The sequence below is a fragment of the Centroberyx affinis genome, unplaced genomic scaffold, assembly GCF_046629955.1.
Source record: "Centroberyx affinis isolate AG114_WGS23_722 - 3 ecotype Tasmania unplaced genomic scaffold, CSIRO-AGI_Caff_v1 ptg003356l_1, whole genome shotgun sequence".
Classification (NCBI taxonomy): Eukaryota; Metazoa; Chordata; class Actinopteri; order Beryciformes; family Berycidae; genus Centroberyx; species Centroberyx affinis.
Window position 1 is genome coordinate 598,688 of NW_027281350.1, and position 15,351 is coordinate 614,038.

Genomic DNA, 15,351 nt, shown 5'->3' on the forward strand with positions numbered 1-15,351 from the left:
AGCTTCGGAATTTCTTGTCTACAAATGCTATTCTAAACCCTTATCAGTCTGGTTTCAGAGCTGGTCATAGTACAATTACAGCTACGAGTCTTGTAGTTAATGATGTAATTTCTGCTCTTGATAGTAAGAAACATTGTGCAGCTTTGCTTATCGACCTATCAAAGGTTTTTGATACAGTAAATCATAGGTTACTCTTGGATAGACTGTCCTCATTAGAGTTTGATGAAGTAGCCTGTAACTGGTTTCGGGACTACTTCTCTGCAAGAACCCAACGTATAGAGGCCAAGGGCTTGCAATCCCAGGTTTTGGAAATAGTGAATGGTGTGCCGCAGGGTTCTATTTTAGGCCCAACATTGTTCACATTATATATAAATGACATTGGTGCCTCTGTAAAGAACTGTAAACTACACTTCTATGCAGATGATACAATTCTCTATGCCTGTGCATCATCTGCAGAACAAGCTGTAAAAAATCTTCAAGTTGCAATTGACTGTGTTCAGAAATCTCTGATTGATCTCAGATTAATCCTCAATGACTCTAAGACGAAGTATATGCTCTTCTCACGAGCCAGAAACCAAGACAAAGCATTAAACATTTGCTCCCTTAATGGGGCCAAAATTGAGCGTGTAGCCTCATACAAATATCTAGGTATCTGGCTAGATGAAAAGCTTTCATTTAAAACTCACATATTTGAGCTCAAAAAGAAACTGAGGATTAGACTGGGATCTCTCTACAGAAACAGATCATGCTTTACTCTTGAAAACAGGAAGGCAATTGTACAATCAACTCTTATATCAGTTTTGGATTACGGTGATATACTTTATATGCATGCAGCCCCTACTACTCTGAAATCTCTAGATACTGTGACGGCCCCTGTGTGCTTGTGTGTGTTGTGTGTCAGTTACTGTGTCTACCATGTTGTTTTTGAGGTGCCAGAGAAGCTGATTGTAGTGTCCATCCAGATCTGGAGCACCTGGGCCCAGTGCTCTACAGGATATAAAAGTCCCAGCTTCCAGCAGGGCTCCCTCTCTTCCCTGCCAGCGCCTGCACCCTTTTGTTTTGCTTTGCCTTTATTTTACTTTTACTCCACAACACCCTACACCACACTATCCACATACATCCACACGAACACTACTGATGTCATTGACTAGCACACCTCATATCCAAAGTTACCCTGCAGTTTATTTTCTTCAGTACAATAAATAATTTGTATTTATTGGCAGTCGGTGTCTTTTCCCGTTTTTGTCATGGCCTAACGGGCTGGGTTATGACAATACATTCTACCATAGTGCCTTACGGTTTATAACTGGGGATAATTTCAGAACTCACCACTGTTTACTTTATCTGAAATTAGGATGGCCTTTCGCTTAGTGTTAGAAGGGAACAACACTGTCTCCTCTTTGTTTACAATGCATTACTAAATCAGTTACCTTCATATCTTACATCTCTTTTAAAGCTCAAATCTCTCTCTTATAAGACACGTGCACAGGAATATTTGACTCTTGAAACTCCCCTCATTAACACTGAACTTGGGAAATTAGGTTTTAGTTTTTATGCACCAGACAAGTGGAACAGGCTGCAGGAATTGCTGAAACTAAAACAGATGGTTTCACTCAATCATTTTAAGCTTTTATTGAAGGACATGGTAACAGTGGAGTGTTCCTGTTTCTATTGATCTGCAAAGATGCTTTATGTTATATGTATATGTATGGCTTTATGCATTTTCTATATATTGTGTTGTTATAAACAAACTGCTGCAAGAAATATCCAGCTACCACATCTTCATACTTGGTATTCACAAAAATACATACAAAAATACAAAAATCACTAAAAGAAAATATGTTTCATTAAAACAGGGTACCTTCTCATGATGGCTGCCTGGCCAGCTACTGTGATTACATCACTGAGTTACATTTTGTAGCCGAACCAAAACAGTTAGAGTAAAGTTTACCAGGGAAGATGGTGGATGAAGTGGGGCTCAGTTACAGTTTGGTGCCCTTCCCTGTTCTGTTCAAGTGTATGTCATCGGTCGCCTTTTTCTTCAGGTCGTCGTCGTCGTCTTCCTCCCTCCCTGCGTCCTCCAGGTAAATGTTGTCCAGCTGCTCAGGGTCAACATAGGTGTAGAAGAGGGCCATGATGGAGAAGATGATGCAGACAGCCACCAGCAGGCCGGCAAACAGCAGGAACTCCATCCACTGCCACAACAGAAGATTAGCGTTAGTCTGTGATTGCTGGATGCAGACGTATAAATGGACTTACACTGTACCATTTTTCAATGCTAGCCTGTGACTGTATGATAATTCATTCAAATCAATCAACAACTGGACCCACATTTAATGTTGAGGTTTGCTGCACTCTAGTGGATGGCTACAAAAATGCTTTTAACATTCTATGGTGAAGAGTTGGTGCCAAATGGATTTGTATTGTATCGAGTCCCACATCTAATCTTTATGTTGTGGTAAATAGAACGCTGAGTAAACTAGTGAACCTCCAGTCGCTGATCATCATAAGACACAATACAACCACCAATTTTAACCAAAATCAATTACAGTTTCAGAAAAGCATTAATTAATGTTTTTTTTTCCTTAAAAGACCTTATCTTCATATGACTTACATCAGTTTGATACCACTTACTATGATGTATACTGTGAACTTACATAATAAATATGTCCGTCAGCCTAAAAAGGCAGGCAAACTATTCTATAAACTAGAAAATGTGCTCAGTAGAGCACAGACCTCCGCCAAGTCTGACAACACCCCACAAGGAAGTTATGCACCTTTTGATGATATGCCATGCCCACCAACAATCGACTTTTGGCCAATTGACATGAAAAGTTAATCATTCCTTGGTCCATAACCAACCTTCATACCAAGTTTTGTACAATCTGCGCCGAACTTTTTGAGATATCCTGCCAACAGACGAGTTGAGTTTTGGTGTGTTTACCCTCCCTGATATTTCCTAATACTTCCAAGAGATGTTCGTATCTCCCACCATGTCCGATGATGTCATACCTGTTCCAGCCCCGCCCCTTCTGCCACGATCAGCACTATGACGTTCCCAAATGCAACAGTGAGCAGCCAACCAGCCTGCAGGACCGACTTCATATTTGCTGGGGCCTACAGGGGAGAGAGAGCCAGGTAAACGACTACAAGCAAGCCACAAAGCAACAAATATTTAAGCTATATTTGAGCTCCTCAAACATCCCAATGTTTATGCTCTCTGTCTTAGGTACATATGTAGAGAATACAGTGCAATTGGGGGCTAACCTGTGAGTAGGAGAACTCCAGGCCTGTGATGGAGAACATGACCTCCCCAGCAGTCATGAGGACGTACTGGGGGATCTGCCAGGCAATGTGCACATTGTTGGCTTTCACATCCTCCATCTTGTGAGCAACAATCTCACCCAATTCCTGACAAAGCAGATCAAGATGGTAAGTCTTTTGCAGACAGTGCTGTCTGCGTGAATAACTGGTAAAATCTGGCGATTTTTGGGGCTATTTCTATAGCAAGCATCTGACCTCCATGAGTATGACGGTGTAGGAAGCTCCAAAGTCGAGCAGACCCAGGTCAAGAGAAGAGTAGTTCTTTGATTCTGGCTTGCAGTCGACATGTGGGTATCTAGCAGGCAGCGGCAGATGAACGAAGGATGAGGGCAAAAGTTAGTAGAGAAGAAGAGAAACATACAGTATATAATTTGATTTGTCTAGTTATGTACAAGTCTATAATGAATCAACCAATCATTCAGTCAGCCAGTCAACCATTTGAGCAATTATTATGTTTTTAATATTGCATGTTTCAGTATGAAATCCCTCAATCTATTTGGATTAAATGAAGCTGAATTGGGCTTTTATTTTAGTGAAACTGCTTTATGCCAGTACTTAATGATGATAATGTTTCATATTCCTCCTCCCAAAGACTTTGTGCAATAGACACTGTGCATCATAAAGCATGGTGGTTAATTACCGACTGTAAAGCTCTTCATCATCGTACCTTGTATGCTCAAGCTGGTTGTCCTGCCCTGTCCCATGTCTTGTATTCATTGGCACACTTTTATCTATAGGGCCATTCTGGGTCTGCTTCCTTATATTTGAGCTGAACTGGCAACATAGCTTTTATGTGCTCTGCTCCCTCTCCTTGGAACTCATTGTAAAATCATTTAAAAACTCAAAGGGCTTGTCTCTCTTGGTGAGTTTAAGATTATGATGAAGGATCTTGAGGCGGACTCAATAAGGAGCTGTCTACACTTTGCTGAGTTAAAATCTATTAAAGCCCCTGACCCTGCTGGTCTCCTACTGGACTACTGCCTTGTGTGTGCTCAAATAGTTTTTTACTTTGGCTTTGCACTTATACATGCCTTTTTATTTCTATTTTATGGAATACTGTGTTTTTGCTCATGTACATTGGTGTATGTTCTTTGTCATTGATCCTGCTTTCCTGCCCAGGTCTCTGTTGTAAAAAAAGGTTTTTAATCTCAGTGGAATAACTGATTTAAATGAAATAAAAAATTAAATTAAATTAAATTTCCCCAGCTATACACACACTTCAATTCTACTTACAGTTTCCGATCCACAGGGTGGTTAGGTGATACACCGTAGTCAGCAGGGGCGTGGAAGCCCAGTTGCCCAACAGTTAGGTTTATTGCCTCCGGCTGTGTGTTGATGAACCTGTTAAAGACACCAGTTAGTTCCAGGCCTCTGATTCTGTTGACAGCTTTCAAATGCACTGTGTTTGTATTACCTCAAAAGAGCATTCCCATTTCCATTTTTCTCTATGTTGTCGTCCACCTGGATAAATAAATACAACCATGTCAAGAAAGGAGAGCCACTAGCTTCTGGCCATACAGCAGTAACATCCATCACTATTCTCTGCTGCAGTCATTTTGACTGTTTCTTGAATTTTACAGTACAGAGCTTATCTAGCACAGCTTTTGCCTTTAAAGTCATAGACAATGACAGGATCAATGTAATGTTGTCACTCTCCCTGCATATCGATGCACACTCACACACACCCAGGTCAGTGTGACTCGTACATTCATATACTTCACACTCACGAGTTTGCACAGGACTCCAGTAGGTCCGGGGTATAAGATGAGACTGTAAGCTTTCTGTTCCTCGAACGTCTGGTTACACTGGGCGGCTACGTCGACTCCACCGTAGCTGATGTTCATTTTCAGTTCCTTGCTGGCCGCCTCCAGTGGAAGCATCACATATTCAGCAGGGTCCTAACAGAGAGGCCGGGGTTAATGTTCAACTGTGACACCAACTCTTGCTGCCGTGGAAGTGAAGTGCACTATTAAATATTATCTCATTTCTTAGCTATCTTCAGCCCTTCAATTACAAAACAGTAACATGTTTGAGGATGTATTCATCTTTGTTTTTGAAATATTGAGCGAAGATCATCAGGTAACATTTTTCCCAGAATGCATACGGTATTGAATGAATCCCTTCAGTTACAGTAGCCCAATTCCTACTACAATAGCTATGGGCTTTGGGATTACAACCAAACAAAGAAAACCTCCTGATCTTTAAGACCGCTTTGGGAAACCAGGTCCTGTAAGCACAAAAACTGATTGGTTAACACTTGCAAGAAGACTTGTACAAACCACTCTTCTATTACACCAAAGTCAGTATAATATAAAACAAACATTAAACAAACTGGACCAAGAAAACAATCTTAAAGCTAACCCTAACCCTAACCCTAACCCAATCTAAAAGTCTTTGCCAAAGACACAGAACAACACATTCATTATTGTCCTATACATTCATTCTTCTTTACCCATTTACTCCAGTCTGGTTTACCTTAAGGTGTTCGATTTGCTGAGGAAACAGGTCACTGCCAGAGATCTTTAGACTGACAGTTTTCTCTGCCAAGTTAAACACCTGCAGGAGACACTTGCCCTGAGGTGCAGCTTCCACCACTGTTTTCTAGTAGACAGAGGAGATGAGCAGAGGACGACATTGGAAAATAGAGTCAGGACAAATGTTTCTGTGCATACGTGTGTGGACGTGCATGTGAATATACGTTTGTGATCTCTGCCCATACATACCACAACATTCACCTCCACCAAAGTGGCTGCTCCAAAGGCTAGCGCTGCAAAAATCATCCCAGTGGCCATCTTCCTTAGTGGTCTGAAGGAAGAGAGGAGTGAGCCAGACAAACCCAGTTATTAGTGGTATTCACTCTATGAATCAGACAGGTGATTTCCACATCATTGTGCTCTGATTGTCCCACTGATCTGCCTGACAGCGTGGCTGCGTTTGGTAGAGTAACATCTGTTGCAAATGTGTCCTTTATGACTTGCGTGTTACGGGTGTGTGTGGAACCACATGATACCACTGATCTGCCTGACAACGTGGCTGCGTTTGGTGGCGTAACATCTGTTGCAAATGTGTCCTTTATGACTTGTGAGCCGTGTGTTACGGGTGTGTGTGGAACCACATGATACCAATTTAGCATTTGAACTGCTGACAGTAGTCACAGTTTCCTGGAAACTAAGATTGTAGTAAAACAAACTTTGATGATTTGGATGAACACTGGATGAACAAAAAGTGCTGTGTGTCTGTCTCTCTATAAATCAACTACTGCTAAACTAACACAGACCCAAAGCAGCATCCACTCATCACATTGGCATTTGTGAATATATGTATGTGTGCATGGACTTGTTAACAATTTATGCAACTCTTGCAGTGTATCCATAGGATATAAATGTAGGGTCACACGGCTCATTTTGCCGGTTAAAGAGGCCTGTTAAATGCTCCTGTCCGCTATAAAGACAGCGGTCTCCCAACACAACAGGCTTCCACTCACGTGACGTTGATTCTGCAAAGGCGTACGAGCGGATATATGATGATGTCAAAGATGGGCACAAAGACAAGAATCAGCAGAGCATTCAACATCTACGACAGGGAGGGAAAAAACACACCTTTAAATGACTCTATAAAAGGTCACTAAAACTCATAATAAAATCATAAAGGTTAGAGTTATACGTGGATAAAGAGACAATAACAAACATTCTTGCTCAATATCACTTGCAAAGAGATGAGGTTGGTGGTGATGCACAGTTGTAAAAGTGTTCGGGCTTCAGATAAAAACAGCTGTGATTTCTGTTGTGAGTAGCACCACTGCTCCAGTCAAATATCAGACTTGTATAGTGCTTGGATAGGGTGATTTACTTGAGGTGTGCTTCTTTTAGCTTATTTGACACACTGGTGAGCGTGTGTATTTTCATTCGACTAGTTCCACGGTAAATTAAAACCAGCTCCCATCTTTGAAAGGCAACAATGATGCAGACGCAGAGCTTCTCTATTCAAACTAGATCCCAGTGAAAGCAGAAGAGTAAGTACCTGCATTTGGTCAGGCTTCACGATGAAGGAATCTCCCTGTAACAATAGTAATAAAGTAATAAAATAAGACGATTTCACAGAATATGCAGGGTTTGTAAAATTCAGTTCAACCACATGAGGGCAAGTTTAACTTATCAAGGCCATAAACAATGGCATTAAGTGAAATAAAACAACAGACTGCAATAAAATCATAATCAAGGGAAGCGCTGTCTTACAGGAAACATTGAGCAATCAGATGAGTTTCAGTACAACAACCCACATGCTGATATGCAAGAAAATGCAAGGTATCGTTACATAATTTGGACTGCATTTAGAGAACTGGATTTCTAGAGAACTGGAGTTTTTTGTTAAGTTTGCATTAAAAAATTCATAAGAAACCCTTACGAAAGCCATGTTCATCCTGGTGGCTTGGAGTGTCCAGCGGGAACCCTGCGACAAAGAAAACACTGCCTGTCACTGGCACATTCACTCTATTCTATGGTAACGGCTTCACACTCGCTTTAGTGGAATAATCAACCCTTAAACTACAACAGGCTGCTCTGGTTTCTCGCCCTGGAGAGGATCCAAATGAAGAAATGGCGAACAATTTACATGCCTTCCACTTGGCGAAGGACGCATGGCTTTTGTTTCCTCTGATAGCTTTTTAATCAGTCTTTTTAGACCAGGAAAGTGCCTGGGAAGACTGAAATTCGGGGTTGAATGTGGCTATGAGGTTTTCCCGTAATGAGACGGTTGTGTTGGGTGTTGGCCAGAGGGGAAGATAACAGGTAGTTAGGGGTTTAAGGACAGAGATATGACACAGGTCCTTGTCCTAGTCCTTGTTGAGAAGACTGTAGATACACTATCGACAGGGATTGAGTATGATATTTGACTGTGATACGGACAACCCAATAATGTCATCTTCGTGCTTATCACACAGCAAAATGGAGCTGGCTGCTGCAATATTGTCTAAACCTGTCTATCTTGAGGACTGGAGGAGAAGAGCTCCGCTCGTCCCTCCTCATGTACCTGCTGATCAAACAGAGCCCAGAACATGGGGAGCGGGATGTAGAGCAGCAGAACCCGCAGAACCATCTTAATCTCCTGGATCAGACGCCTCTGTTGACAGAGAGGAAGATCAGACGGGACGGATTATTGATGGGATCATACCACCATGACTTCATTTTAATCATGGATATTGCACATATCCCCACTAGTTTACTCTTCCAAATGCATCCTCAGAAGTGACACTTGGATAGATCAAACTTGCACACTGATACAAGTGCTTCTATGGAGCACTTGGCTCCATGGAAATGAGGTAATGAGCCCTTTTGTTGATGAATATAAAAACACCATACCGAGTATTTCTCCTCAGCCCAGTCCAACCAGTGTTTCCTCTCATTCTCATACTTAGATCTTCTCCAGCGATTGCTGATAGCAAACTGCAAACCAAGAGCAAATAAAAAGCAAGTATAAAGTTAGTGGACAGATATAACAGAAACAGGAATACTGGGAGTCGAATGCAGACTTCAAAGAAGAAAAAACACTAGTATTTTGCTGAGTGCCCCTTCCTTTCTTTTCTAATTTTTTTATTGAGATTTTCAACAAAAGTTCCCAGGGTTGGGCAAGCATATTCCACATTGTTATAAAATATACACCAATGTAGTATCATATAAAAATAAAACAGTGACAATAGTGACAGTAATAGAGTGCCCCATCCTGAGAAGGACCAGACTTGGTTGGGGCACAGTCGAATCCCTCTGATACCACACAAGTTACATAGGAGAACTAAGCGATGTCTCACCCCAATGCAATTGCAGACTTCCAGCAGGATATTTCCCTGAGGAGGATTCTTCTTATACAGCCCACTGCCAGCAATGAACACAACTGCACAAGATGGATGGAGTTAGACTGGACTCAGAGGAGTAAAGATAATTTATGTTGAAGACAGTTTGGCAAACAATTGCTCCACTCCTCTGGTATCAGCACTACAAACAAGCTCCTCATTAGCCTTAATATCGCCAAACTAACATCACATACAGATAAAACATAGCAGAGTACTTCACCATTTAAGGATGTTTTCTCCTCTCATATCTTTTGCCACTGTGGATGATTAAGTGCTTATGAGTAATACGTTTATAACATACAGCAAACACACTAAGCCTCGGTCTGCTTCTGCTGGCTTTTGACTGTGCGGACAGCGACCCCGGCCCATATGTTGGGTCATCCCCGCCGGAATCTGTCCAGTTTAAAAACACTGGCTTGTTTTCATAGCGCGTGGTTTAGCTGTAGTGCAGTAAGCCAACCATGAATCCCATAAGGATCAAGAGGACTATGATTCAGGCAGGAGTGAGTCATGACATGTGAGGAGGGGCCTCGATCAACAGGAAGCGCGGCCAGTCGAACCAGCAGCTCAGTTGGACTTGCACACACAAGCGCTCACCCTGCAGATCCCAATTGAACCCAGCTGAGATATCCATTCCTCCAGTTGCTAAGACTGGGACAGTTCATACTAAGTGATGCTGGTAGTAATTATACTAAAATAGCCGATCTTGGGACATTATCTTGCAGCCTGGAATAATGTTTTTCCTGGAGGCATACAAATTGAATATAATTGTTTTCTTTTGTTTTTTTCTTCTTTTACTTATCCATGTCTTTTTCAGCAACGCACTGTTTGAACCCCATCTTCAGGAGTGTACAACCTCTCCATACCTCACCTATGTCTGCTAGTAAACCTCTCCAGCACAAGAAGCGACACCCACCTAAAGCCACGACCATCAGAGCTGCAGGAACCCCAAAGGCCAGAGCGTAGCAGTCATCACCGAAACACTGCACCTCACCTGCAGGAGCATGCACAGGATCAGCAGGGTCGGAGATACAGTCCAGTGTTGATAACACCGGCTGAACTGTGCTTCAACCTAAGCAAACCTAAGCTTGTGAACACTTCTTGAATGGTGAATCTGATCAATTAGTAGACATTTAATGATGCATCATTGGAGAGGAACAACATGAACAAAGTCAGTGGTGTTAGTCTCTCCCTGTACTGAGAGACCTGTGATCTATATAGTGGTCAGTTACATTCCTGCATGTCTCCATATGCCTGATAACTGATATAACAAATGACAAATGGCCTTGTAGCAGGAGCTTCAGGATGTGCCTGATGTTCCTGCTCAGAGACAAATAGCCTTGTAGCAGGAACATCAGGCACACCCTGAAACTAGGTCAACTTTGGTCAACCACCTGTGACCACAGTGTAAGTACCGTATACAATTCACACACACTCACCCCTCAGCATAGGTGTAATGACAGTTGATAATACACTCCCAGCATTGATCGACATGTAGAAAATGGAGAAGAATTTCGTCCTCTCCTTCATCTGCATGTAGGAGGCAGCGGAGGACAATGATCAACAATGTCAGTAACAAGTTTGTTTTTTACTCATATTTTTTGCAAATAATGTTTATAATGCCCTTGTAAAGTCCTTTTTAAGTTTTCAGAAGAGTGATGTGTGCAGATGTCCTTATCTAAAGACAACAGATGTCATACACTAGTGCTGTACATTTACACTCCAAATTATCTGAATTAAATGCAAAATGGATTTCATTGGTTATTCATAGCAAGGCTTCTTCTGACTCAAAGAAATATGACTTAAGACACTTCCTTATCTTTGAGATTAAAACGTAATACTGTGTCTTACATGCTCCTCTTCAAACTGGTCTCCTCCAAATGCTGCCACACAGGGTTTGATCCCTCCGGTGCCAAAGGCTATTAATATCAGACCTAACATGGAGAGCGCACTGGGACACACACACATACACCAAACATAAAACGCACACACATTCACATTGACAAGACATCCACTGTGACTTCTAACCTCACACCGATGACAAAGACCTCTTTCTTATGTCTGACAGTGTTATGATTGCTGCCCTTCCGTCCAATTAGAGATGAATACAGGCGACTTACATGTGCACAGTGCTGTCCCCCACGGTAGGAATGGCTCCAACAGACTTGATCACATGGCCGATTACATAGACGATGGACAGGTAGATGATGGTCCTGTGGGGAGCGAACTGGATTTACATTCAGAACTACTCTCTCGTCCTCAGTACAACATCTACCTGCATGTTTAGAGATACTGGTCTCTCCTCATAGATCATGTTTCACAGTTTTGGGAAAGTTTGTTCCCAGCTTAGAGAGTTGACATATTGCATGATGTACACTACCAGTCAAAAGTTTGGACACACCTGATTAAATATATTATGTTTTTCAATATCTTAAAGCCATAATCTAAAGGCTTCTGCTTAAATTTGTTTTTTAGTGAAATATAAATAGTGAAGTTGATGCCTATGTATGAATTTCTTTCCAAAGCCTTTGCCTTTCCATCAAGGCAAAGGGTGGCTACTTTAAAGAATCTAAAATATAAGACAGTTTCATTTTGATGTCTTTACTATTATTCTATGTGAAATATAGTAAAAATAAAGAAAAATGCGCTTGTCCAAACTTTTGACTGTCATGTGCCACAGTGCAACTGAAAAGCAGGCTTGCCAGCATGCACAAAACGGCTATGAAGGTAATAGGGAAGAAAGAATATGAGCCCATACAGAGCCTGTACGAGCAGGCAGTCATGAAACAAGCAACAAAAATCACTGTGGACTCTCAACATCCCCTCTTCTCTGAATACGAACCTCTGCCATCAGGAAGAAGACTCTGTGTGTCAAAGTGCAAATCAAACCGCTTGAAGCTATCGTTTGTTCCAGCCTCCATCAAGCTGCTGAACTCTAATGCTAAATCTTAGTGCAATAGAGCAATGTGCAATAAATACACAAGCACTTTAGCACTTAGCACTTTAATTCCTAGTTTCTTTTTAAGCCGTCGTGTTGTCAATGTCAAATGTATAGTAAAATGTCTTTTTTTTATGTCTTTATGATGTTTTTATGTGAAGCAACTGTGTCAAACGCTTCTCATGTTTTGTGATGTTTTTCATGTGAAGCAACAGATTGTAGCACTGTGCCCAAGACAAATTTCCCCTCGGGGACAATAAAGTTTACTCTACTCTACTCTGCTACTACTGATGGCTTCTGCTGATGACACAACTGGAGATGCACGATGGATGCACTGAGGGGTTAAGGAGGCAGGGACTCACTTGAATTTGCCCAGCCAGGAGTCAGCGATGAGGGCCCCCAGCACCGGTGTGAAGTAGCAGAGGCTGCTGAAGGCGTGGTACACAGCCGTGGAGAGGTCGTCATCCCAGTGCAGGTAGCGGATGAAGTAGAGCGTCAGCACCGCTGTGGGTCGACACACAGACAGCTGCTCACAATGGAGTGGTGCGCTAAATGAACATGGCTCCTGGGGTTCTCGACTTTGAAATTGTGAATTAAGAAGTGAAATTCTGACATAAATCAACGCAAATCTTCAGACTCTTCTCAAAGTATTCACATGATGATATTTTGGAATACAAAAGAACAAATGCTGTTTTTTTAAAGGTGTGCGTGTGCATGTGCATGTGCATGTGTGTCAAATGAAAGAGGAAGTGTGGCAGACAGACAGGTCATGTGAGGGGGGGGGGGACTAGAACCAGGAGGTATTTATGGTGGTCTCTCTGTTGGATTGCCCTCGTTGACCTAGAACCTGTTAACCAATTTAACAAGCTGAGGGTCTGCCTGTCGTTCATCATCCCTGATCCTACTTATTTCAAACTGACTGTATTAATACAGAAGCATTTTCTCCAGGTCCATCCATACAAGTACATGTTGTCAGGCGATAGAATTTGCATACCCTTCATGCCATAGTAGGAGAAGCGTTCACAGAACTCATTCACCACTATGAAGGCGATGCTGACTGGATAATTGGTCCCACATAGTTTCTGAGAGAGACACAGAGAATTTTGTTACTGAATGATGAACAACACCTTTTAAGCACTATTGCAACAAATGCATTCCATAGTAATAAAAACATCTTGTAGTAGTGACCATAAATCACAAATTCCATAAATTAGGTCCCAAATCTCTTTCCCTTAGTCACACATAATTAAAATACAACAAATGGCCAACAAACAAGCTTACCAATTCAAGATCTCTAAGATTGTGATACTAACACAATTGATCACACAACTACTTTGCAATGTAAGTTAAATGTGTTTATTGTTTATTTGGATCCCTATTAGTTGATGCCAGATCAACAACTACTCTTCCTGGGGTCCACAACACTTAGTCAATCATCCATGACTTGCTCAGGTTAATAACTGTGTAGCCTACATTACAGCTGTGAAGCTTCTGATAGGCATGAGCTCATGATCATCTAAATTAAAGGTAAAATCACTACAATATTCCTATAATAAAGGGACATATAGGCCTGCTAGTGTGTCTGCGATACTCAATAGTAAGTTTATAGTATCTTTCTCATAATTTATAGTATTTCTTGTCGCTTAGTATTAGGCTACTATTGGATTTTCAGTGGTATAATTTGTGACCTGCATGATATTTTAAAGTTTTGCTCTGATGTTTGTATAGTATCCTTCTTAAATATATGATAGGATTACTATAGTTCTTTTTCGTGAGAGTAATCATACTTTGGAGTTGACTCGCTGACACAAGTAAAACAAAAAGCAAAGCTTGCACTGAAGCAGCATAAGCTGCAGAGACATTACATTAGACACAATTGCCACCAGTGCATTGTCAGTGCTGTGTGACAGTTTCAGTGTCTCTAAATTATGGCTATTGGGCAATGCTGGAAAAATGCGCCTGTTGCATCAACTTACAAATAAATATAGTCGAATATAACGGTTGATATAACGCATAGACGGTAGATATAACGCACTGACCCCGAAATACGCTTCTGAACTTAGACTGAAAATATAAAAAGAAATGTGATTGATTTTGGCAACACTGTCCACAAATAGTGAAAACCAGAGCGTTTGAAACGCCCTCCTCTCTCTGTCCACGCGTCCCATTCCAACTACGTGCAACTTTTTAGGTGAATGAAAATGGAAAAACTGGCGACAAAAAGCGACTACCAAAACCTGAAAAACACGTGAAACCATTGTTGCAAACGCTTGCAATTAGCCTACCTTCACCATGTTGTCTGTATTCCTGGTGAGTTTTGGTCTCTACTGTCGCATCAGACGGTCCTGACTGGCATCCGAGTCCGTCCCACTTTCTGCTCTCTGAAGGCTGGAACGAGAGCCCTTGCTCATATACACACAAAATCTGCTCTTAGAAAAGTTAATATACGACCACAAAACTGGGACTTGGTTATTTCGGGAGCGATGGGGCCCCCAGACGGACAAAAGACGCTACATGTCACGCTTTATGTCAGAATATGTTTAGAGCTATTTAAAATCGGGATTTAAAATGTATTTGCATGTGTAAGATGACATTCAATCGAAATGCATTTGAATAAAAAGTATTTCCAGTGCCCAAAATATATTTAGAATGAATTTAATCTGCATGAATAGAAGCATGTTTTGTCAAATGTTTGTATATTTTGAAACGGTGTTGGGTCTTACTTACTGTGTTGCGGTAGATCCGCTGAGTTCCACTGATGGTCCTCCTGTTGACTGGAGAGCTGGGGAAACGTGTTAGCGGCAGCCACTCCGGATGCACAATAGTCTTCTTGTTTGGCGCGGAGGCCGCAGACCCGAGTGTGGGATGAATGGTCAAAATGGCCTGGAGCGGCCGAGCTGCCTCTTTTCATTGGATGGGTGACTGCGAGCGCAAAAGTAAATCCCCTTTAAATTCATCATAAGCGAGCAGCCGACTCACCGTGTGTGACATGTGATGATGATCTCTGTGGTTTGACCCACGTCACCTTTGACCGAAAATAGTCAGTTACTTGTAAAAGATAGGCTACATATGTGATGAGGTGCATCCAAGTGAAAGCCATTGTTCTTTATTGATTTCCCTTATTAGCCCTTATCTCTATCAATCACAAATGAGATGTAGATAAGGAGAAGCAGAGGAGTTAGAGAAGGATTTTTAAGCGTTGAGACAACTAAGATGTGGATTGTTCAAAAGTGACTGCAAATCA

General features: G+C 41.6%; 1 protein-coding gene across 1 annotated transcript; it reads right to left on the bottom strand.

Annotated features, from left to right (window-relative positions):
* Positions 1 to 1,617: 1,617 nt before the first annotated feature.
* On the bottom strand, positions 1,618 to 14,429 carry slc15a2 (solute carrier family 15 member 2). Its single transcript, XM_071538829.1, has 22 exons — positions 14,393 to 14,429; positions 13,102 to 13,189; positions 12,470 to 12,611; positions 11,290 to 11,382; positions 11,021 to 11,120; positions 10,609 to 10,699; positions 10,086 to 10,163; positions 9,128 to 9,210; positions 8,682 to 8,765; positions 8,353 to 8,442; positions 7,729 to 7,773; positions 7,345 to 7,380; positions 6,809 to 6,897; positions 6,048 to 6,129; positions 5,800 to 5,925; positions 5,052 to 5,222; positions 4,739 to 4,785; positions 4,558 to 4,665; positions 3,520 to 3,619; positions 3,268 to 3,411; positions 3,013 to 3,117; positions 1,618 to 2,195 (listed from the first exon to the last, which is right to left on the bottom strand). The coding sequence occupies exons 1-22, from the start codon at positions 14,399 to 14,401 to the stop codon at positions 1,983 to 1,985; spliced, it is 2,124 nt and encodes a 707-aa protein (XP_071394930.1). The 5' UTR covers positions 14,402 to 14,429; the 3' UTR covers positions 1,618 to 1,982.
* Between the last annotated feature and the right edge of the window lie 922 nt (positions 14,430 to 15,351).

Excerpts from the sequence above, each read along its gene's own strand:
- slc15a2 (XM_071538829.1), bottom strand. Across the intron at positions 10,700-11,020 it reads ACCAGTTTGAAGAGGAGCAT|ATGAAGGAGAGGACGAAATT; the intron begins GTAAGACACAGT and ends TCCTACATGCAG. Across the intron at positions 6,898-7,344 it reads TGAAGCCTGACCAAATGCAG|ATGTTGAATGCTCTGCTGAT; the intron begins GTACTTACTCTT and ends TCCCTGTCGTAG.